The following is a 23907-nucleotide window of genomic DNA, read 5'->3' as shown; positions in this document are numbered from 1 at the left end:
CTACCATGACGTAGAGGAAATACTAGTCAACTAATTGAAACCAATAAAAAATTGTTAGAATACTGTCTTACTCTGGAATAAATAGAACATAGTGAAATGACCCAGAATCCTTCTAGCTTTTTAGGGAATACTCAGTGACTGAAAATCTGTGCAACCTAAATAGCAACAAAATGCTCTTTTGGTAAAACAAATATTGGAAAAGGACATAGTAAGGAATTAATACAAATATGGGTCTCTCATGTTAACTAATATGTTTAAGCTTAGGTCAAGATAGAAATTTATCTCCATTATTAATATGTTTCAGTGCATACTCTTTTAAAATAATTAAACATTGACACATAGTATCATATTACTTTTTTAGATATCAAAAATGCTAAGAGAAGTCTAATGTTCTGTATATGGTATAGGACTTAAAGTTTGAAATTTAATTTCATTTATATCTCACACTGATGGAGCAATAAAAATCAGTAGATAATAGTAATTAATCTTAAAAGAACATTTTTATTTTTAAAAAAACCTAAAAATCATATCATGTAAAAATAATTTAAAATCTTGATACCATCCTAATACAAAATTTTCCTCATTCATGAAATTTTCCTATGATTATCTGAAATCCTTGAAGTTAGATATTTCACAATTCAAACGTTTAAACTGAAGAAACCCTGGAATCTTAAATTCCAGGGTTTATAATTCATAAACCCAATTTTAGGTTACTGTTAATTTATTAATAAAAAATACCTTTCCATCGTTCTACCCTTCTGCAGTGCATGTGTGTTGTTGAGGATTGAATCCAGAGCCTCACACAGCTAGGAAAATGCTCTACCACTGAGCTATATATATATATATATATATATATATATATATATATATATATATATATATACACTCAGCCCACTTTTATGCTTTTTAATAGTGAATATAATATGCTTCCAAGATGACAACCTATCATCTATCCATGTTTCTATGATGAAATTAAGAGACTTCTTGTTTCTACCCATTGGAAACAATGCTGCTACAAATAATTTTATTCACGGACATATATTTTGTTCTCTTGAATAATTTCCTTATGATAAACTCTAAAATATAAGATAAAAAAGAATCAAAACCTTTTTAAAGAAAATATTTGCAGAATTTCTTTAGAAAGCACTATGCTAATTTATAATGCCCATTAAAAAACTGTGCTTTTGGGCTGGGGATATAGTTCAGTTCGTAGAGTGCCTGCCTCGCATGCACAAGGCCCTAGGTTCAATCCCCAGCACGCCCCAAAAAATAAAAACAAAAACAAACAAACAAACAAAAAAAACCCAACAAAGTGCTTTTTTGTAGTCTCATCAACTGGATCATCAGTATTCCTTTTTTTCTTTTCTTTTAGTTGTAGATGGACACAATCACTTTATTTTTGTGTGGTGCTGAGGATTGAACCCAGTGCCTCACATGTGTGAAGCAAGAGCTCCATCAATGAGCTACAACCTCAGCCCAGATAGTTCATTTTTTACATTACCATTTCTTCAATTATATTAGTGAAATGAAAATATTTTCACATTACATATGTGTGAATTGTGTGTTCATTTTCTTTGCTCCTGTGTTTATCACTTAGTGGTGGCCATAAATATTTGAATTAGTTTTCAGCTATTATTAATACATCATCATATTTTAATAGTTTAGTCATTTTACTGATGCTTAATTGGTAAGAACCAGTTTCAGTAAGGAGAAAATTCAGAAAAACAAATTCTGAGTTCCTTTTGAAGATCAAAGGCTCTTCAAGGACCTTTAATAATAATGTGGGCTGGGGTTATAGTTCAGTGACATGTGAGGAACTGGGTTCAACCCTCAGCACCACATAAAAATAAATAAAGTACTGCATCCATCTACAACTAAAAAAAAAAAAAAAAAAGGAATCATGCCTATTTTTCATCTTTTTTTTTTGGTGCTGAGAATTGAACCCATGGTCTCATATATGCTAAGCATGAGCTCTGCCACTGAGCTGCACCCCCAAAATGTTCACTTTCATGGAAAAAGACACCATTACATTTTTCTAGCCCATTTTAGAATAAATAACCATAAATTTTATTTAATGTAAACTAACAAAGAAAACGGTGTAAGTTAATGACTTTAAAATTTATTGCACTTTTAAAAAGGCACTTACCAGTTATTTTTCTTACCTCTATTCAAAGTCACTTTGGAGAGGCCAAAATCTGTCAGTTTAATATGACCCTCATTAGAAATAAGCATATTATCTGGTTTCAAATCCCTGTACATACAAAAGGAACAGTGGATAACGTAAATAAATGAAGTTTTGATGTTAGCATGTCCGGGGGGGAAAAAAAAAAAAGGAGAGAGAGAGAGAGAGAGAGAGAGAGAGAGAGAGAGAGAGAGAGAGAGAGAGAGAGAGTTATGGAAAAAGCAGATGTTATTTATTTCCTTTAAAATAACAGCACTCATTGGTAGTTTTGAAAAGTACAGAACAACTCTCAAAAGTAAAACATCTTTTTTATATACTTGAGTCTACAAAAATGTTAAATGATTTGATACTAGATTATCTTTGTCATTATCTGTTAGATATTCCATTAATATAGATAATCTCTTTAGATAAAATCAACTTCAAGTCGGTTCAAAATACATCTATCTCTTTAAATGAGGTAAAATTATGCTTTAATGGAGCAGAGTCACATAATCGTTCTTTGTACAGAGGAAAACAGTGTAAATCAGCAAGGACTATAATATAGTATGTTATGGTAGGAGTGGAAAAGGATTTAATATTCCTTATATTAAAATGCTATCTTCATTTGAAAACTATGAAAAGGCAGGAAGGTAAAACAAGAGTTAATGGACTTTCTAAACTCTTATGAGTTGCTACTAAACTTTAGATAACCTGGAAATATGGGCAGGTGGTTACTACAAATATTTGTCAAACTTTTTTTTTTTTTTTTTGAGATAGATCTCATTATGTTGCCCAGGCTGGCCTTAAACTTGTAATCTTTCTGCCTTAGTTTCAAGATTGTAACTTCTAGAACTTAATTTGATTACCTGTATTTTTAATAATAGTTTAGAGAAAAGTTGATCTTTACCTGTGGATGATTCCATGTCTATGAAGGTAGTCTAGGGCCAATGCTACTTCAGAAATATATTTCACAGCCATCTCTTCATCAAAATAACCATATATATGAAGGAGAGACTTGACATCTCCACCAATAAGATATTCCATTACCTATCAAAAAGGAATGTAATGTTGTGAAATAAAAAATAAACTATTTAAGCATTACAGTTATGTATTTTCAGCATGATTCTATAACAAAATATATTTTCTTTTTCATTTTTTGCAGTGCTGGTGATTGAAGCTAGGGCCTTACACAAAAACGCAAATGCTCTACCATTAAGCTAAATCCCCAGCCCTTAAAACATATTTTCCAAATGCTGGATGTAGAGGCCTTGTGTTCCTAAACATTCATTCAAAATTAATTAGCATTGCTAGGTGCAGTGGTAAAGGCCTGTAATCCCAGTAACTTGGTAGGCCGGAGGATCACAAGTTGAATGTCATTGTCAGCCAATTTAGCAAGACCCTGTCTCAAAATAAAAAAATCAAATCAAAAGGACTGGAGATGAGCTGGGCCTGGTGGTATACTCCTGTAATCCTAGTGGTTTGGGAGGTTGAGGCAGGAGGATCACAAATTCAAGGCCAGCCTCAGCAACTTAACAAGACCTGTCTCAAAATAAAAAACACTGGAGATGTAGCTCAGTGGTTAAGCACCCCATTTATTGAGGACTTAAGCAACTTAGCAAGGCTGTGTATCAAAATAAAATATATATAAAAGGAATGGGTATGTAGCTCAGTGCCTCTGGGTTCAATCCCCAGTACCAAAGAGATTTTTTTGCCTCAACCTGCCAAGTAGCTGGAACTATAGCCATGTACCATTGAATCCAGCCAATGTGTAATTTAAAAATATTTGCTGAAAAATTCAAGAATACAGTTGAAAAGCTCATGACCTGTTATGATTAAATTCTTTATTGTGTATCTCCTAGTAAGATATCATTAGATAACTAGAGTATAATACATTCAATGAATTTCACATCAATATAATCCCATTATCTAACATATAATCCACACTGAAACTTCTCTGACCACCACAATATTGTCTTTTATTAGCATCTTTCCTCACTCCCAAACTCAAGTCAGAACCGTGCATGGTTTTAGTTGTTATATTTCTTCAATCTGGCAGTTTTTCAGCTTTCTTTTTTTGGATAAAAACATTTTTAAAGAATATTTATATGATACACTTTTTTTTTTTTTTTAAAGAATACACCCTTATTTACAGATCTCCTTTAATTTGGGGTTATCTGATTATTTCTTCACAATTTGATACAGGTTACGCATTTTTTTTTTTTTTTTTTTTGGTTCCAGGGATTTCACCCAAGGGTGCTTCACCACTTAGCCACATCTCCAGACCTTTTTATTTTTTTTGAGCAGAGTCTCCCTAAATTGCTTAGGGCCTTGATAAGTTGCTGAGGCTGACTTTGAACTTATGATCCATCTGCTTCAGCCTCTCAAACCACTGGGATTACAAGCATACATCACCATGTCCAGCCAGGTTATGTATTTTTGACAGAAATATTACAAAGTTATGCTGAATCCTTCTCAATTACTTCCACCAGGTGAGACGTATAATGCAGATTTGGAGAGAGGTTTGTATTCTCTTTTTTTTTTTTGTGGTTCTGGGGACCAAATGCAGTGCCTCAAAAATGTATGCTAGGCAAGTGCTTTATCATTAAGCTACATTCCCGGCCCTCTACGTTTCTAATAAGATCCCAGGTGCTACTGATGCTGCTTGTCTGTGGACTATATTTGGAGTATCAAGGATCTAAACCCATGGTGAAGTTAGGTAGACTAGATAGTGTTCACTATCTAATTTCAGAAATAAATCAAAATAGTGGTGGGGATGTAGCTAAGTGGTAGAGTATTGTTTAGAATGTACAAGCCTTGGGTTCCATCCCCAGCATCCACTGTCCCCCTGCCAAAAAAAGGGAAATCTTTCCTGGTTTACTTGTATTATTTCTAAATCTACCAAGTTGATTTCCATTCAGTTCTTTCACTGTTGGCCTAGGGTTCATCAAACTCCTGGCTTCCCATAGAGCTAAATTAGGATTGATGCTATAGCCATAGTGATGGCTTTGGGGAAGGGGAGGGGGTCATACATACTACATATGAAACAGTATGTTGTAAAGGTATTAGAGGGCCTCAGGAAGAATTAAAGGGTTAAATAATCCCTTACCTTCTTTGAATATGGCATAAAAGAATGTTCCTTTTTTAATCTGTAAAGTTCCAGATAGTAAATATTTTAGATTTTATGGGACTCTATTGCAACTATTTCAGTCTGCTCTTATAGTACAAGGGAAGCCATGGATGACATATAAACAAAAGAATGTGGTTAGGTTTTGATAAAACTTTATTTATTCTCTGAATTTCAAATTTCATATAATTTTTATATATTACAAAATATTATTCTTTTCTTTTCAATCTTTTAAAAATACAAAAACTATTCTTACCACACATAATCATATATTATTATTTTTTTGACTCTGACAAGGAATCACTCTAAAAAAATCTCTTAGAATCTTGGGCTTTCCTGAAAGGGCTCTCTTCAACCTTGCTTTGAAGATGAATTCTAACAGAAATTTGTATCCTCACTCAAACTCCTTTCCCCTTGAATCGGCAGGTCTCATCTCCCACAAAGGAGTTCATTATAACCAAGTATTTAATTTACAATTCATTGCAGTTCTGTTTAGAACAATAAAATAGTTAAAAAACCCTAAAACAAATTCATCAATAGTATATTTATTAACGAAATTATGAAATTCATGATTTTATCAATGGAATTCTATGTTGTCACTGAAAACAATGAGGTTACCATTAAGTGGAAAAAACAATTATAGTATTTACAGTAGGATCACATTTTACCATTCATTTAAAATTGTGGTTTGTTAAAAAGAATCATTAATTTTCCTGAATCAGTTCTAATGCAAAAAAAAAAAAAAAAAAAAAAAAGAAAAGGAAAGAAAAAAAGAAAAGGTACTCCTCATAGCTCTAGAAAAGGTTTTTACTTTTCAAAGTTTCTGGCCATTCTAGTAAATCTTTATACCACATTTAACATCAGTCTAAATATACTTGAAGATTTGCTGAAAGATTAGAGATGGATTAAATTCTCAGGTACCAAAAGAATTCTTATATTAGAGACCATTTTAATAACCTACCTAACATATTCTTTAGATGGGATTAACATCTAAATCAGTAGACTTTGATAAAGCAGATTACTCTCCATGATGTGAGTAGCCCTCTATTAGCTGAAGTCCTTTAAGAGAAGAAAGATTGATGTCCCCAGAAAAAAGGGAATTTTGCCTCCAGAAGCTGCAATATCAATCCTTCCCTGGGTCTTTAGGCCACCAACCTACCTTACAGATTGGAACTTGCTAGCCCCCACAGTCTCCTGAGCCAACTGATTAAAATAAATCTTTGTGTCTTATGTATGTATACGTACGTAAGTACACACACACACACACACACACACACACACACACACACACACACACTATTAGGTCTTTCTCTCTGGAGAATTCTAATTAATACAACTGGTAACTTGGCCAAAGTCGTAAAGCTCCTGAGTGCCAGAATTCACACTAGATAGCTGAGTCCATGAAGAAAAAAATGTAAAACTATTTACTCACCAAGTAGACATTGCTTGCTGACTGCAGTGAATAATACAAGTGGACAATGAAAGGACTTTTGCTTAGTGCCAGTGCATCTCTCTCAGCTTGTACCTGATGAGTCATATTCTTATTGATCATATCTGCTTTTTTGACAACCTATAATAGACCACATGACAATAGAAACATTTTAGTTTTTATTACAAAGTGTCCTCAGGTTTCACATTGCCATCACAAAAATACCAAGAGAGAAAATATAGATATTATTCAGACCACACCCCACCATCAGGAAATTGTGCCAGATAAACAGCTAAGATGGTAAAACAAATAGCAACAAAACATTATCTTCAAGATGGAACTGCTCATGTTAGTATTAAATGGCAAAAGTATCACATCCATTTTGAGAAGGAAAAAATAATTAAATGAATGTTCTCTTGACTGATCCACATGTTTACAGAAGAAATAGACAGTAATGTTCCTAATAAGCCCCAAGATAACCAGGAACCTGTTACAGTGTAACAGCCATACACACACACACACACACACACACACACACACACACACCTGTTTATATATTTATTTATTTATTTTAAACTTCTGATTCTCTGGTGGATCAGAATTGAATCAAAATGTTGGAAGTTTGTTTGCCTCACTTGAGCAAGAATGATTAGAATTATCGGAAGCCTCAGATGCTGTCCTACAGAAAACAACTTTTAAGTTACAAGGTAATTGGTACAGAAATAAAAGTGTGCTCTACATTAAAGTTGGAGCACTAAACTGAACAGTAAGACACACTGGGATCAATTCTCAATGCTATTACAAGGAAAAATACATTTACTAGAGTATTTAATACATTCCTTAATACATGATAAGTTCTAGCCCTATTGCTGTTCCTTAAGAAAACTGAAGGAAATTAACAAAGGAAATTTATAACATAATTTCACCTATCATTCCACTGGATTAGAAACTCTGTGAGGACATGTTTGCTTTGTTTACTACTGTATCCCATATCACCAAATATTTAACAAATTAATTGCTGTTTTCATTTGAACTATTTGAAATGACTCATTACTATGTACTATAGAAGGAAAAGCAAAAATCTTGGAAAAAGAAAGCAAGGAACAATAAATTTCAACACAATGAGCCTGAAAGATCAAAGAAGATTTGAAGGAGAGCAGAGATGAACCTTAATACATGAATAAGATAGGTGAAGAGTCCAGAAGGGTGGAAGAAAAGCCCTTAAGGGGGAACAAACATAAGCATAAGCTTCAAGGCAAGAAAATACACAGGTTAGGGGGATAGTCAGTTGGTGTTGCTAGAATTTGGGAATGGAAAGGAGGGGTTAGTAAAAAGAATGTAAGAAGGAGAATTGTGAGTAGTAGCCAGGAGATATGATACACAAATGAAGTGGAAGAAAGTTAAATTGACTCAGGTTTCCAGTCCAAGGACAGGGGCAATGGTAGTGTTATTTAATGGAGAGAGGGAATACAGGAGGTTCAGAGTTTAGACAATAAGTGGAGAGGATTGTTTAAGATTTGGCAAGTACAATTTGGAGCTGAGTGCTAGATATTCACTTGGCATTGTCCAATAGGAAATTCAAATTTCATCCAGTCTATGGGTTTTCCTTTCCTTTACTTTCTCCACTCAGTGCTGAAATGTGAGTAATCTGCATCCTTGGGAGTGGATGAGAACCAGGATTGGACAGATTAGCTTCAAATACACAATTGAGGGTTTTAAGAATTATATATAATGTTGTAAGAATAAAAGGATTGCCTTAGGACACGTTTCAGCTTGTTCTTTAAATGGAAGTATATCCTAGACATCACAATGGAAAGTATGAATAGGAAAAAATGAGATCTGTTTAATGAGAACTTCGGGTTGCATAAACAGGTCAGATAATCTATATCATAAAATATAAAACAAAGGGCTGGGGATATAGCTCAGTTGGCAGAGTGCTTGCCTCCCAAGCACAAGGCCCTGGGTTCAATCCCCAGCAACACACACATACACACACACACACACTATATATATATGTATATATATATATATATATATATATATATATTAAGCGGAAGCAACTATTACAAACAATGAAAATTCCAATCTTCATCCAGGTAAAAGCTAAATGAGCACAAAGGATCCAGAAAATACATAAAAGGAATAAGTAATATTAACTTTAACAATTTCATAACATTTATCAGAAAATAATGCAGCTTCTTCCTGGTCAGGATTAAACTCTAAATCAGTGGCCACAGATTAATTAACCTGGGACAAAAATTTCAGCGATTCTTTATGTCAAAACAAACAAACTAGGAAATCAGTAGCAGCTATTTAAACCTTTTTGGATTTAGAAACATGAGTCAAATTCGGATTAGGCAGAATCATGGATGTAGCTTTAAGTCCGTCTTGTACTAAAGGCCCACGGACCACCTCGGTCAAGTCTCTTCGCCTTTGACCTCAGTTTCCTCATTTGCTAACACTGGCTAGGGCGAAGGGGGTCAAGTTTTACTATTTTCACTGGGCAGTGTCTACTAAGATATGAGGAGAAGGGCGGGGCAGGGTAGGGCAGAGGCGAAACGCCTGGCCGGATCCGACAAGTCAGTTCGCAGGGTTCGGCAGGCTTAGCAAGCAGGTCCAGACTAGCCACCGCAGCCCGGGAGTCTGCCCAAGTCAGAAGGCAGAAGAGAGGGCCGCCGGCTGCTCTCCTTCCCTTTCTCTGCTCCTAGATTTCCTACCTTCACTGCATACAACTTGCCGCCTTTCTGTCCCAGATATACTTTCCCGAAGGCACCGCGGCTAATGGGCTTCACTATGGTGAATTCCTCAATGGAGGGCGGTCTTGGCACCGGGATCCTATTCACGCATTCTCCGGTCGCCGCGCCTCCTCCACTCTCCTCGCTCTGGGCGGTGGGCTCCATAGCCGGACAGCTCAGAGAGAGAAGCACAGTCGGCCAGCCGCATATCCCGCCAACTGGGTTCAAAGTGAGGCTCCGCCCACGTCGTGCGCGGACCGTGACGTCACTGCGTCGCCGCGCCGACTCCAGTGCAGCCCCGCCCTGTCACCTGCAGTTGCCCAATGGGTATGAGATCTGGGCCCTGGGAGCGTCTTGAATCCACCAGGGACGTTTCGAAGGCGGTGACTGCGGCCGACTGACAGATCTTGTTTTGAGGGAGGCGGCACAAACAGTTCTTGGCCGACACGGAAAGGGACAACTGGGACTTAAATCTGAATCGCGGGATTTGAAGAGATCTCTCCCCGCCTCCAAACGAGTCTGCTAGGAACCTGCCCTGGTCCCAGTCCAGACCTGCAGTTTGCCCCTCCTTTCCCGACCTAGTTGGACTGTTCAGGAAAGCAAAGGCCAGAGATGAGGTTTGGAAGCTAGCGAAATCACAGAATGTGAGAAACTGGATGTGCAGGAAGCGGGTAGCTGACCCTGTAACCTGACTTTATTCACAAAATGTAATTTGCCTGACCGAAAGAGACTAAGACCAACAGGAAGAATTTTAGATTTATTGCAGCCAAAAAAACCCCCCAAACCTTCTTAGCAACCTTGAGAGCAATACATTGGAAGATTGGATAAGGAAGCTATGGAAAGTGTGAGAAAGGTTCAACAAGGTGAATGCTGTTCTGCCCCTTTAAAAGCGGGGGAACCCTGCTACACATAGCTTAAAGGGTTCCGTTCCTTGCCAACATCAAGTATTTTGGGGCCCCCGGACGTGGTACTATCGCGGGTCCCTGAGAAGGCGGGGCGCTAACTTGCCCCGGAAGTACTGTTGCGTTAATGCCTCGCCTTCCGGGGCAGATTGCTGTTGTAGCAGCTGTAGGAAGGGGAGGCCATTTTCCGTTTCTGGGAAGCGTAAGGGGCGAAGGAAGGGAGAGAAAGAAGGAAATAAGGGCTCAGCGCCTCCCCGCCGGGCCGAGAACAGAGAGCAGTTTCGGCAGGCGGGTGAGGTTGCTGAGGGCCCGGAGATGTTTTCCCTGTCGAGCACGGTGCAGCCCCAGGTGAGCCCGACTTTCAGCCTGTTTTTCTGCGGCCCTGCCCGCGAATGTTTTCCTGTTGCCTTCGTGGAATCGGTTTCTGGGAAGCGAACCAAGTGAGGAAAACGATTAACCTAACGCCGAGTCCCGAGGTTGAAAGTGGATCAGAGGCTATCGATGAGAGTAGGACCCGAGACTTAAGAGGCTGACAACGAAGCATTTGCGGGGAGAGGCGCGATATAAGCGTGATGGAGATCGTGGCTTATCGGATTGATTGCGTGGAATTTTCTGGTAGAGAATCCGTCAGGCATTGTTCAGGGCCGGACATTCTGACCTGGGGGTTGGGGAAATGTCTCCTCTTGGATGTCAACGGAAAAAGTAATGCTCTTTCCATCTTTTCCGATCTCTCTTTTTTTTCTCCTTGCGAGGGGATTTAACCCAACATTCTATAATAATTTGAATAACTTTTTTTTTTTCTTTTTGGTCAAAAATAGCTAATACGTATTCTTTCTTTTCTTTGGGTACTGGGAGTTGAATCCAGACGCATTTTCCCAAGAGGTACATCCAGTCCTTTTTTTGTTTCGATTCAGTTTCGCTAATTTGCTGAGGCTGGCCTCGAATTTGGAGATCCTCCTTTGCCTCAGCCTCCTAGTTGCGGGATTACACGTGTGATTCACCATGCCCAACTAAATTCATGTATTTTGGTGTAGTTAACTTGCAGTTAAAATTTTGATTCAGCCTCATCCTTATCTTTTTATAAAACAAAAGTTAAGCCAGCGCGGGTGGGGGGATTCGAAAGGGTTTTGATCTTTGAAGGATAATCAGTTGTGACAATAATTTGCCCTTTATTCACCTCAAACTTTTTTTCTTTTGATGATAACTTTTTTTCCATTAAATAATACTTAGTTGGTTTCTGTAATCGTACCCGCATAGATAAGACCTTAAGTGTTTAATAACAGTATTAAATTATTCCGTCCCTGTACAGACGGAAAAAAAAAATAAGTTTAATGTTTCTAGGCCAGTATGACTTAATTTCTGTACAATGCCAATTCAACAGGTGAACTGGCATACTTTTTCCAAAGTTGACAGCATACCTAGTTTCCAGAAATTCAAATTACATTAGAGATGTGTGTATGTTTATATGAGAAGACCAATAACAGCAATATGTTTTGCCTTATATAGAAAGACCAATAATAGCAACAGTTTTTCCATTGTCTGCAGGTCATTGAAAAATTGTACTGTCAGCACACTTCATGGGTAGTTAACATTTTGATAGATTTCCTTTTCCTTTTCTTGTTTTTGTTTTTAATTTTTGAAAGTGTTCACAACTTTACAGACAAATGTTTTTGAGAACATTCATATTTAAATTTTTTGACACCCTTAACTTCTTGTTTCAGGTGTATGGTTGTGTTCCTTTGTTTAACTCCTCTCCTTCCTTTTTTGTACTAGTGCAGTACTGGCTGAATAGAAAATGAAGTGGTTAGTTAGTTACTGGGCAGCAGATGAACAAAGCAAATGTGGAATCTTGTCTTACTAATGATAGGAAGTAAAGGTGAATAGAGGTTAGCCAAGTGAATAGTGGACAAGGTAGACAGTAAAATATCAGAAGATCCTGAGAGCGGAAAGAGTTTAGTAGATTGGAGGTACAAAAATAAGACTAGGTGGCTTGAGCATTAAAGATTAACCGGAGAATTGCCAGAGATGAGATTGGAGAGAAGCCTTAAGGCGGTTTAGGGAGTTTGAATTTCATTTTAAGTGGAACAATTTAAGGGAAAATGTGATTGTTTGAAAACAAGATTTTTAATAGCTCACTCTGGCTTCTTGCTGTGTGGAGAATATGAGATGGCAAGAGTGGAATTAAGTGTGCTATTGCACTAATCTGGGAGAGGTATGTTGCTCCACTCTTGTTTTGGCAATGATTATAAAAAGAATGAATTTATTTTGAACAAAGAGTAGAATTTCATGAGAGATGGTGGAGAGAGATGTTTCTGGTTTGATTGACCAAGTACAGGAAGGTGCTGTTTGCCAAGATGATAATTCAGGGAGGAATCCTAGCAATTGTTTTCAAAACATGTCTCATATGGCCTGTTGAATACAGTACTAAACTTTTTAAAACTAAACTCGTAGTCCACATCAAGAACTCCTGGTTTTAAGAGAATTTATGATCAGCTGGATGGAAAATTGGTGCTATATGATGTAGGCAGAGCTGGTGAAAGGACTTATGTGCCGTTGGCTTAACTGGGCTCAAAAACAGGACTCTTAAGTATTTATGCTATGAAAGATGATGAACATATTTAGAATTCCTAGTTGCTTAGTTGGTTGAATACACTTAAATTTAAATGGTGATTTAAATAGGGAAGATGTAGAAAAGGTACCTTTTCACTGAGGTCAATCTTATTTTTGCCCCCTGGCTGGGGATTGAACCCAGGTCTTCCCAGATGCTAGGTAAGTGCTCTACCACTAATCTATACCCTACCCCTAAAATAAACCTTTTCAAAGAAATAGGCAGATAATGTTTATCTTCATATTCGATTCCTGTAGTTTAAAAGGAACTTATTATTTCTGACTTAAAAAAATAATCTTCTAAAAATGCTAAAAGAAAAGAATGATTGGACTGGGGCTGTGGCTCAGTGGTAGAATGCTTGCCTCGCACCCATGGGGCACTGGGTTTTATCCTCAGTACCACAAAAATAAATAAAATAAAGACATTTTGTCCATCTACAACTAAAAAAATAAAGATCATCAATAATTTCATGACCTGGAGATACATATTTTAGAATAAGTTCCACCAATTTCCCCCCCTCTATACTAATAAGGAGATGCATACTTAGACTGTTTTACAGTTTACTTTAGTCATGTAACAACATATCATAAGTTTATTTCTATTATTACTATCCCTAAAATAAGAAGCCTTTTACTGGAATTTTAAGTCAGATAATCTAGGTAAGACCCCTTGCTCCTGTTGGTTGACCTTGGATATGACACTGCTCCTAAGTCTTGTCTTCATCTATTAAATAGGATGTATCATAGTCTGTTACTAAAACCAAACACCTTGCACTGGGTAATTTATATAAAGAATAGAAATTTATTGATTCATAGTTCTGGAGGCTGGGACATTGATTTTAAGGTGCCAGAATCTGGCAACATGGTAGAAGATATCACACAAGAAAGTCATCACGTAAAAGAAAGTAAAAGAGAGCAAGAGGGGATAACCCACACCCATGAAAACATGGATTCATGAGGGCAGAGCCCTCAGTGACCTAACACATTTTGAAGATTTCACCCTTAATAGTTACAGTGACAGCTAAATTACAAGGTGAGTTTTAGAGGGGACAAACATTGAAACCATAGCAAGAAGTGAAATAGTAACAATTCTTATGACTCTTAGGAGGATTACATGGTATAAACACAAGACCTGGTATATAGTAAGAACCATTTTGTTTGTTTATTTACTCAACAATATTTAATACTGTGTGCACTCATGCAGGGATACAGTATTGAATAAAATAGGAAAAAGATGAGATAGAGAAAAGAATCCTTTGCCACGTGGAATTTACTTTGGTTATAGAATATGGTATAATGAAAGATACTTATTTTTGTAGTCTTTGTAGCCTTCCGTGATACATAGCTTCTAAAATTGTTGGAATTTGACTTATTCAAAGTCAGGAAAACTTGTTGATCACATCTATGTTTATGCTAATAAAATGATTTAAATCTGTAAATACCCTGAGGATGGGATTGGTCACTGGAAAGGCCAAGTGATTAGGGAGTTACTTTAATTTCCACATCTCTGAAGAGGGAAGGGCAAGGCTGGGAACTGAGCTCCATTAGCAACTCTTGAACCAGGAGATTCACCCTATTCTGGATTGGTGAGTGTGTGCATGCAATCCTTGCAGAAAGGTGTCACACCTGATTAGGGATCACACCTGACTAGACCTTGCTCTATGTACCTCTTCATCTGGCTATTCATTTCTTTTATAGATTGGTAAACATAAAGTGGTTTTCTGAGTTCTGTTAGCCTTTCTAGCAAATTATCAAGCCCTGTGACTGACAACTGAAGTGGAGGCAGTGTCATGGGACTGAGTCCTTAACCTGTGGGGTTAGTCCTGGTAGTGTCAAAATTGAATTGTTGGGCAGCCAACTGGTGTTGGAAATTGTGTGATGAATACCCTAAGGAGAGAGAGATTTTTATACAGATAATTAAGTAAATATTTAAAGTGTTAGTGAGAAGCATCAGGAAGAAAAATAGAGAACATGTATAAAAATATTTTTGATGAAAAGGTTGTTGAAATATTAGGGTAGCTAGAGAAAGGACTTTGGAAAAGATGACTTGAGTAAAGAACTGTAGGGAATGTGAAAGCACGTTATATTGCTCACACACAAGAGGGAAAAAATAACAGCACAAAGGCCTTGAGGTAAGATCCTGCCTGCTAGGTGTCTTCCAGGAACAACAAGGAGGCCCATGGAGCTGGAGCAGAAGGAATGAATGGGGAGCTTCAGGAGAGGAGGTAATAAAGAGCTAAACTGTGGAAGATTTTGTAGGTCATAGTTGTTAGGATTTTGGCTTTTATATTTAACTCTTAAATCAGAAAAGAAGCCATTGGTTTTGAGTAGAGAAGTGATATGAACTGACTGGCTTTAATATAATCATTTTAATCCTGTGCTGGGAATGTATTACATCTGGATAAGGGCAGAAGCAGAGAATTAGGATCAGATGCAAAACTTCACATATAGATGGTAGTGTTTTAGAGTAAGATGGTAGCAGTGAGGAAAAAGAAAAATATACAATTCTGGTTGTATACCTACTTTTTTTTTGAAGGTCAGTAAAATATTTTATTTTTTGGTATAGTGTCACTTACTTAATACTCCCTTTTCTCCAGTTTTCCACTGTTTTAAAATGTGTTGATAAAAACTGCCCTCTCTGCGTGTACAAGCATTTGTCAGATTATTTCCTGAGTTTAAATTCCTAGAAAGTAGATCGCTGGAATAAGAAATATATGTATTTATAACACTGTTGATTTGTATATCAAGGATAGTATCATGAAAGAATAGATCCAGTTACTTTCCCATCAGCAGTCAATGAATACAGTTTTTAACATTTTTTTTTTCTGACTTTGTGTGTGTGTGTGTAGGTGTGTTGCTGGGGTTGGAACCCAGGGCCTGACACATGCTAGGCAAGTGCTCTTACACTGAGCCATATACCCGTCCAAATCAATACATAGTTTTTGTTATGCAGTATATGTTTAACTTTTAATGTATCCTAAATCCTGACAAGGAAAAGGAGATGGTTTTTTATTTTAAAAAAGAAATACTACTTAATGTGAACTTTTATCTTTTTCTAGGTTACAGTTCCTCTCAGTCATCTCATCAGTGCCTTCCATTCACCAAAAAACATATCCGTTTCTGTCAATACATCAGTTTCTCAAAACCAGCATCGAGATGTAGTTCCTGAGCATGAGGCTCTCAGCAATGAGGTAATAGTTTTTACCCTGACTGTGTAAGAACCACAATAGTATAAATTATTATAATAATTATAATAGTACTATAAATTTAGTATTTGTATACTAAATTGTAATTATATTTGATAAAATATCTGTATTTAAACGTTTATATCAAGGTGTCTTTATGTTCAACTTAATTTGTAGTTAAAGATAGCAAATTCTGGATTTTATTGTGCTTATTGAAAAATTACTTTATTCATATAATTTAAAAATTGTTTTACATGGCTTTGCATTTGACATTCACATCAGGTTTGTTGCTTGTGTGATTATCAATAAGATATTCTTTTGTGTTTCTCCAACAATGGCAGTGAACTTACACATAACTGACCACAATGACCTTCTAAGTCTCAAGGAAGATAGTATAATGAGATGTTATCATTCAGTACCTTATTGAGACCTTCAGTGTAATTAAACAGAGTATAGATACTTGAAAGTGAAATATATAAACTAGGAAACCCTTATTTTTATTATTCATGTAATTATAAAATCAGTAATGCCTTGGCTGTAAGTAATTACAAATCTAAGAACCTTTATGTTTACAAAGTTCATTAATAAGAGAGATCACATAACAAGTTTAGAATACATCTTCCAAAGAAAAGATATTATAATCTGTAATTAAAGTTTTTCAGAAGTCTTTTTAACCCATAAATTTCTTAAGTCCTTAGTCCTGATATTAGGAACTGTGGACAAGAGTAGAGGAAGAGTAGAAAAAGAGTTTGCTTGCAGGGAGACGTTGTGGGGTCAGTCTGGAGATAAACATTTAATTAGATGAAAAGTTCATCTTTGCCATCTTTATGTTTTCATTTTATTTAGTTTGCCCAGTTCCTGTTGTTTCTTTTTATATGTAATTTATTGTCCTCTGTCCTGACATCCTTCTCTCAAATTATAGTCCAAGAGAACCTTACTACTGAAAAGACTATAAATTAGACACAATAAGAGATTTACAAGTAATAATCAAATAGTAATTTACAAGTAATGAATCAAATATGTGGTTCAGTACAGAACCACATACTGTTACTGAAATTTATATCACATGCTGTGGTCTCTCTTAAAATAACCTATTGTTCTATGCTCACCCTTCTTTTTAACTTTGGGTAACTGCAACTGCAGAAAGCAAAACCACAGATGAGAGATTACCACATCTTGCAAAATTACTACATGTGTTGGGGGCTGTGCCATGTTGGCGGCGCCGGGATGGCGCCTGATCACATCCACAGCGAGGAGGTTAATTGACATAAGCACACTCAGGTGATTTTCTCGTCCACCACACAATGTATGCACATGTGTTCTCGAGCACTAATTGCCTGCTCGGAGCGTCTTGCCTAATCTTTGCGTAAGAGGCGTGGCCCTGCTCTCCGCCTCCTGGAGGTGATATAAGCGTAGGTGGAGCAAGACAGAGACACAGCAGCCATTAGAAGCAGCCAGAGGGAAAAACACGAACAGCAGCCATTAGCAGAAAAGCAGTTGCAGAAGACACGCGGCACGGCAGTAGCCAGAGAAGAAAAACAGCAGAAGAAGAAGACTCAAACACGAAAGCAGCTAGGACCCTTAGTTCACAGGATGCAGGACATTAGGCTTGGCAAGTCTCTCTTCCTCTGGGCTCTAAGCAAAGTCTGTCCTTTTCTCAAGGTCTCTCTTAAGCAAAGTCTTTCTCTCTGATAAGCAAAGTCTCTCTCTCTCTCCTCTCAAAGCAAGTAAACCTCATTTCCTCTATCCTCTATAAACAAGCAAGAAAGCAGTGCACTAAAGAGAAAGATAGAAGTGCCTCAGTTTCCACTCCACCACCCATAAGACCCGTGCAAGTTGTTACTGCAGGCGGTGACAAATATCCACAGATTTTGTACCGCAAAGAGCCAGCGACGACATGCAGCAAAATTATGTTCATTTTAGAAACTTTGGAAGGTATTAATGTAGGTGGAAGAACTATAATTCATCTATGATCGTGTTCTCCAGAGATAATATTGTTAACATTTTGAGAAATAATTTGTATTCCCAGTCATTTGGCTTATTTTTGGTTTTTAAGTTGGCTTGGTTTCTCCTTTGAGTGCTTTTTCTCTAAGGTAGTTCCTCCCTTTGCTGACCTCCATTGTTGTTTTTCATTTCCTCCTCATGGAATATTTTGTTGAGAACATTCTGTAGTGCAGGCTTTCTATTTGTAAATTCTTTTAACTTTTGTTTATCATGGAAGGATTTTATTTCATCTTCAAATCTGAAGGTTAGTTTTGCTGGGTATAGGATTCTTGGTTGGCAACCATGTTCTTTCAGAGCTTGAAATATGTTGTTCCAGGCCCTTCTAGCTTTTAGAGTCTGGGTTGAGAAGTCTGCTGCTATCCGTATTGGTCTCCCCCTATATGTAATCTGATGCTTTTCTCTCGCGGCCTTCAAAATCCTATCTTTATTTTGAATGTTAGGCATTTTCATTATAATGTGCCTTGGTGTGGATCTTTGTGATTCTGTGCATTTGGTGTTCTGTAAGCCTCTTGTGTTTGATTTTCCATTTCATTCTTTAGGTTTGGGAAATTTTCTGATATTATTTCATTGAATAGGTTGTTCATTCCTTTGGTTTGTATCTCTGTGCGTTCCTCAATTCCAATAATTCTTAAATTTGGTCTTTTCATGAAGTCCCATAGTTCTTGGAGATTCTGTTCATGATTTCTTACCATCTTCTCTGTTTGGGCGACTTTATTTTCAAGATTAAATATTTTGTCTTCATTGTCTGAGGTTCTGTCTTCCAAGTGGTCTAGTCTTTTGGTGATGCTTTCCATTGAGTTTTTTATTTGGTTTATTGTCTCCTTCATTTCAAGGATTTCCATTTGGTTTTTTTTGAGAATCTCTATCTGTGTTGAAATGATCTTTTGCTTCCTGCAGCTTATTGGTATTATTCATTGCCTGCATTTGCTCTCTTATCTCATCCTTTGCTTCGCGAATCATCTTAATCATGTATAATCTGAAGTCCTTTTCTGACATTTCTTCTAACATGCTGTCATTGGATTCTATTAATATAGAATCTAGATTTGTTTGGATCATTTTCTTACCTTGTTTCTTCATGTTGTTCATGTATCTTCCCCTCTAGCACTGCAGATCTGGGGTATTGCAGATTTCCCCCTATAGGCTTATAGTGGCCCTATAGGTTTCCAAAAGCCTTTCTTTAAGGGGAGATCAATATTAGCAGTACCCAAATCAGACACTATGCAATCCTAGACCAAATAGCCCCTATGGGGACAATAACAAAATTGTCATAATAAACAAAATGTGTTCAAATATTATCTTCGGTAAAACAAACAGGTTTACAATAATGTCTGCAGTTTCTAATGGAGAACAAAGAGGATGCAGAGGGATGAAGAATGTGGCTGTTAATGGGATAAGAAAAGAATATACAGAAGTTCTAGAAAATAGAAAGGGTGAGAGTATAATCAAAAGAAATCAGATATTAGCATGTAAATAAGGAGAAAGCGACTCTGAGGGAACAGGTAAACAGAAGGAAAAGAAAGCAAGAAACGTAAAGAAATAAAAACTTAAATTTTTTTTTAAAAAGGAGAAAAAAGTAAATCTACTGTATAACAGTCATATAGTAATGAAACCTCCCAGTGTTCAGTAGCCTGATGTATGAGAGGTACCTGACAATGAGCTTCAAGCCTCCAGCAGGCCTCTCAGGATGGGATTTGCCCCACCTAAATTTGGAGCTATGGCTTCCAGGATTACCCAATATGGCCGCTCTGGCTTCGAAATGTGTTTGCAAATGGGGAGCTGCAGCTCAGGGGTGGACGTGGTCAGCTGGAGGTCCTGGAGATAGGATGCAGTTGGTAAGGCAGTGGTCCTGGAGGTCAGGTGTGTTTGGTGTGGTTGTGGGATCCTGGAGGCCGGGTGCAATCAGTCGGTCTGGGGTCCCGGTGATAGGGCACAGTCAGTTGGTCTGGGGGTCCTGGCAGCAGGGAGCAGTCAGTTGATGTGAGGGCCCCAGAGGCAGGGAGTGATCGGTCAGGCTGAGGGATCCTGGAGATGGGGCTCAGTCAGTCCGGCCAGGGGTCCTATGGGGCCTGGCTGTCGTCTCAAAATGGCGGCAGCCATGTGTAATCAAACCTGCAGGTAGTGTAACAGTCTTGTTAACATTTTGTATTTGTATTTCTTTGTTGTTGTTTGGTGGTACTAGTGATAGAACCCAAGGGCACTTTATGTCTGAGCTACATCTCAAGCCTGTTTTTGTTTTTTTTTTTCTCCCTAATTTTGAGGCACGATCTTGCTAAGTTGCTAAGGCTGGGTTCATACTTGTGATGTTCCTACCTCAGCTTCCTGAGTCTCTAGGAACACAGGTGTGCACTACCTCGCCTGGCTGTAAAATATTTCATGTTTCCTCCTTTTTGGCTTTTTATATTATGTAATAATGAGGTTATCCTTTATGTACTGATTTTTTTCATTTGATGAACTTTTTATGCCATTTATATGTATATATATCATAATTATCATTACTGTTTTGGTTTTTGACATGAGAACTTGCTGTGTTGACTAGGCTAGTCTCAAACTTGTGGTCCTCCTACCCCATTCTCCCAAACAGCTGGAATTACAGGTGTGTGCCACTACGCTTGACTCATGTTCTGTGTCTTTAATGACATTTTGGTGTTCCTTGTATGATGTCCAATGTCAAATATTATTTCCAGTTTCTTTTTTGTTGCCATAAACAATGTCATTATTGCTGTCCTTGTTGCTAAATCTTTGATTATTGTATGGAGAGAGATTGCTGAGTTGGTTATGAAGGACATTTTTGGGCCTTGAAAAGTAACTAAATCCTAGGAAGCCAGTGTTCTGCTTAAGACCAATGTTGTGAAATATAGAACTGGTGTTCTTAATCTCTCTACCCTCCTTAGTCCTTCTATTTGTCTTTGGCAAGTACTTCTATTTTATCAAAACTTAACGTATTTTTGAGCATCCTACCTCTTAACTTTCTTGGCGATGTGATGACTTCTTTGATTGCCAAACATCTCCAAAAGACAAGGGGAAAAAAACAAAACCTTCCTTTTAATTTTCCTCAAGCAACTGCCTTCCTTTTGCTTTTTTATTTTTTATTTTTTTCATTCTCCTCTTCTTATTTATTTATTTATTTATTGACATGCTAGGTACCAAACCCGGGGTCTCATACTGGACAAGTGTTCTATCACGGAGCCATATTCCAAACCCCTGCTTTAAATGAGTAATTCGAGCTTGTATCTAGTCTTAAAAAACTTTTAAGTCTCTCCCCATTTATGTATCTCTAACATCTCCATTATAATTTGGATGTTATTTTTACTATTTTATAGATTTCTTTTTGCTAAACTCAGTGGTGACTTCCTTAGTGTTAAATACATGCCTTTTAAAAAATCTGAATCTTACTACTTATCATTTGTATTTGACCAGGCCAAGTGTTAAAAATAATCCCTTAAGTTGAGTGCTGTTGCTGTGATCATATCTCTTTGGTAGCATTTTAAAATTGCCAGTTTCTTAGATATTAGGTTTGTGTAAGAGGAAAAAAAAATTTGGGTTTATTATGCATATATTCTTATTTTAATTTTCATTCTTTACATTCTCCCAGGTTTTGTTATACATTTTCATATCTTCCATTAATATATATCTCTAAGCCAGGTGCAGTGGCGCATGCCTGTAATCCTCGGCTCAGGAGGCCGAGGCAGGAGGATTGTGAGTTCAGAGTCATCCTCAGCAAAAGCAAGGCGCCGAGCAACTCAGTGAAACACTGTCTCTAAATAAAATACAAATAGGGCTGGGATGTGGCTCAGTGGTTGAGTGGCCCTGAGTTCAATCCCTGGTACTCCCCCTGCCCCCTCACAGAAAACATATGTCTACATATTCGTATTTATATGTTGATATCTCTCAAGTATGTCTCCAACCCTTAATTCTCTCTAACGTTTTCAAGTATCTGGTGGTTTTTTAGGTACATTCCTTTGGTTAATCTCCAGAGACCTTAAGTTTCAGATGCCCAAACAGGTATTTCTTCAAATTCCAGTATGTTTGACTTACAGTGGCTTCAGTCCATTATCAGTATGAATCCAATCAGGAGAGAGAAACCACACCGTCAGTTAAACAATAAAGGCTTAGTACAGAATTTAATGCATTTAATTAGTATGCAATTTAATTTAACATTTTAAACACTTTTATAGGGAATTGGAATAACTAGGGACTGGTTAGTAAGAAGTAAAGAACATGCTAAAAAAAAAAAAAAAAAAATACAGGGTTAGCAGATTTAGAAAACTACTCATACTTCCAGGGCTGAGCTAGAGTATCCCAGGAAGAGGGCTCCACTTCCAGGCTGAGGAGTGACTTTGTTGGAGAGAGTATAACCTTGGCTCACAGAATGGGGGAGAAGTCACTGTGGTATAATGCCAGCTGAACTTGCTGGAAATCTGGGAAATCTGTCCTCTAGCCTGGAGAAAGCCGTTCCTGAAGATGTGTATTGTAAGAAAAAAATAGAAAGGTAGTGCCATGAAAAGATGTTGAGTGTTGGCAGGCCACTGCATTCTGGGAGCCAGGAGCAACATGCTACAGAAGCCTTGAGTGTTGCAGACTGGTGTCTGCTGAGAAAACCCCAGAACCAGGAACTCAAACTCTTTCCTGCCTACAATTTGTCTCTGGCGACCACACTGACAAAAAGCTTAGCATTGTACCAGTCAGCAAAGGGAAAATATTCAAAGGATGCAGATTGATGTTCATAGAGCCAGCAAAGTGATGACGAGGAGCTAAGAGACAACATATTGATAATCCTTACAGATTACCACGTCCATTCAGAACCCTTCTTCTTCTCAATCCCTGCAGCCTGCTGGCTTCTTCAAATAGCTTTTGTCTATGATTTGTTACATTCACTATTTTTTCCTTGTGCTGGGAACCAAACCCAGAACCCTGCATTCTAGGCAAGAGCTCTGCCACTGAGCTACACCTCAGCCCACGTCCAGGGCTTACCCCAGGCTCTTACCATCTTTCACTTTTTCCATCAGCCTTTTCTCTTACACATTCTGTCTTCTTTAATCCTTTATTTTCTTCCAGTAAAATAAAATTTATCATGTTACTGGTGGAATTCAGTGGAATTTTTATTATTTTATTTTATTTTTATGTGGTGCTGAGGATTGAACCCAGTGCCTCACATTTGCTAGGCAAGCACTGCAGTGCTGAGCTATAGCCCCAGCCCCTGATGGAATTAAATTCAAATAAGGTTTTTCACTGCCAGGTGTGGTGGCACATGCCTATAATCTCAATGGCTAGGGAGGCTGAAGCAGGAGGATCTTGAATTCAAAGCCAGCCTCAGCAAAAGTGAGGTGCTAAGCACTCCATGAGACCCTGTCTCTAAATAGAATACGAAATAGGGCTGGGGGTGTGGCTCATTGGTCAGTGCCCCTGGGTTCAAACCGCGCCCCCCATACCCTCCCAGCCAATAACAACAAAAAAAGACAGCTTTTCACAGTTTGGCCATAGATGCATTTTTCTACTCCCTTCTTCCTTCACTTTTGGAGACATTGCAGACCTTTGTAGGACTTTTGTTCGTCCCATTCCCCTGGCGTTTATCCTCCATCATTGTTGGTTGATTGATTGTTTTATTTTGTGATACTGGGGATTGAACCTCGGGGCACTCTGCCACTGAGCTACATTGCCAGCCCTTTTATTTTTTATTTCAAGATAGGGTTTTCACTCAATTTCAACTCAAGACTTTCCTTGGACTTGTAATCCTCCTCTCTCAGCCTCCCAAATCCCTGG

The 23907-nt window shown here is 37.6% G+C and overlaps 2 protein-coding genes across 3 annotated transcripts in view; one reads left to right on the top strand and one right to left on the bottom strand.

Annotated features, from left to right (window-relative positions):
- Positions 1-9696, bottom strand: part of MASTL (microtubule associated serine/threonine kinase like) — a 32347-nt gene extending 22651 nt beyond the window's left edge. For both annotated transcript variants that reach the window (XM_079106496.1, XM_079106497.1), the window contains exons 1-4: positions 9432-9696; positions 6718-6855; positions 3069-3208; positions 2163-2251 (exon numbers count right to left, since the gene is read on the bottom strand). In XM_079106496.1, the coding sequence (XP_078962622.1) occupies positions 2163-2251; positions 3069-3208; positions 6718-6855; positions 9432-9614 (550 nt within the window). In that variant the 5' untranslated portion in view covers positions 9615-9696. The remainder of the gene's footprint in view (positions 1-2162; positions 2252-3068; positions 3209-6717; positions 6856-9431) is intronic.
- An 800-nt stretch (positions 9697-10496) lies between these two features.
- The window catches only part of YME1L1 (YME1 like 1 ATPase), a 39857-nt gene continuing 26446 nt past the window's right edge, over positions 10497-23907 (top strand). The window contains exons 1-2 of the mRNA XM_079106498.1: positions 10497-10699; positions 16018-16149. Coding sequence (XP_078962624.1) covers positions 10667-10699; positions 16018-16149 — 165 coding nt within the window. The 5' untranslated portion in view covers positions 10497-10666. The remainder of the gene's footprint in view (positions 10700-16017; positions 16150-23907) is intronic.

This window comes from Sciurus vulgaris (assembly GCF_902686455.1).
Source record: "Sciurus vulgaris genome assembly, chromosome: 12".
Lineage (NCBI taxonomy): Eukaryota > Metazoa > Chordata > Mammalia > Rodentia > Sciuridae > Sciurus > Sciurus vulgaris.
This window is presented reverse-complemented; position numbering and strand designations above follow the sequence as displayed.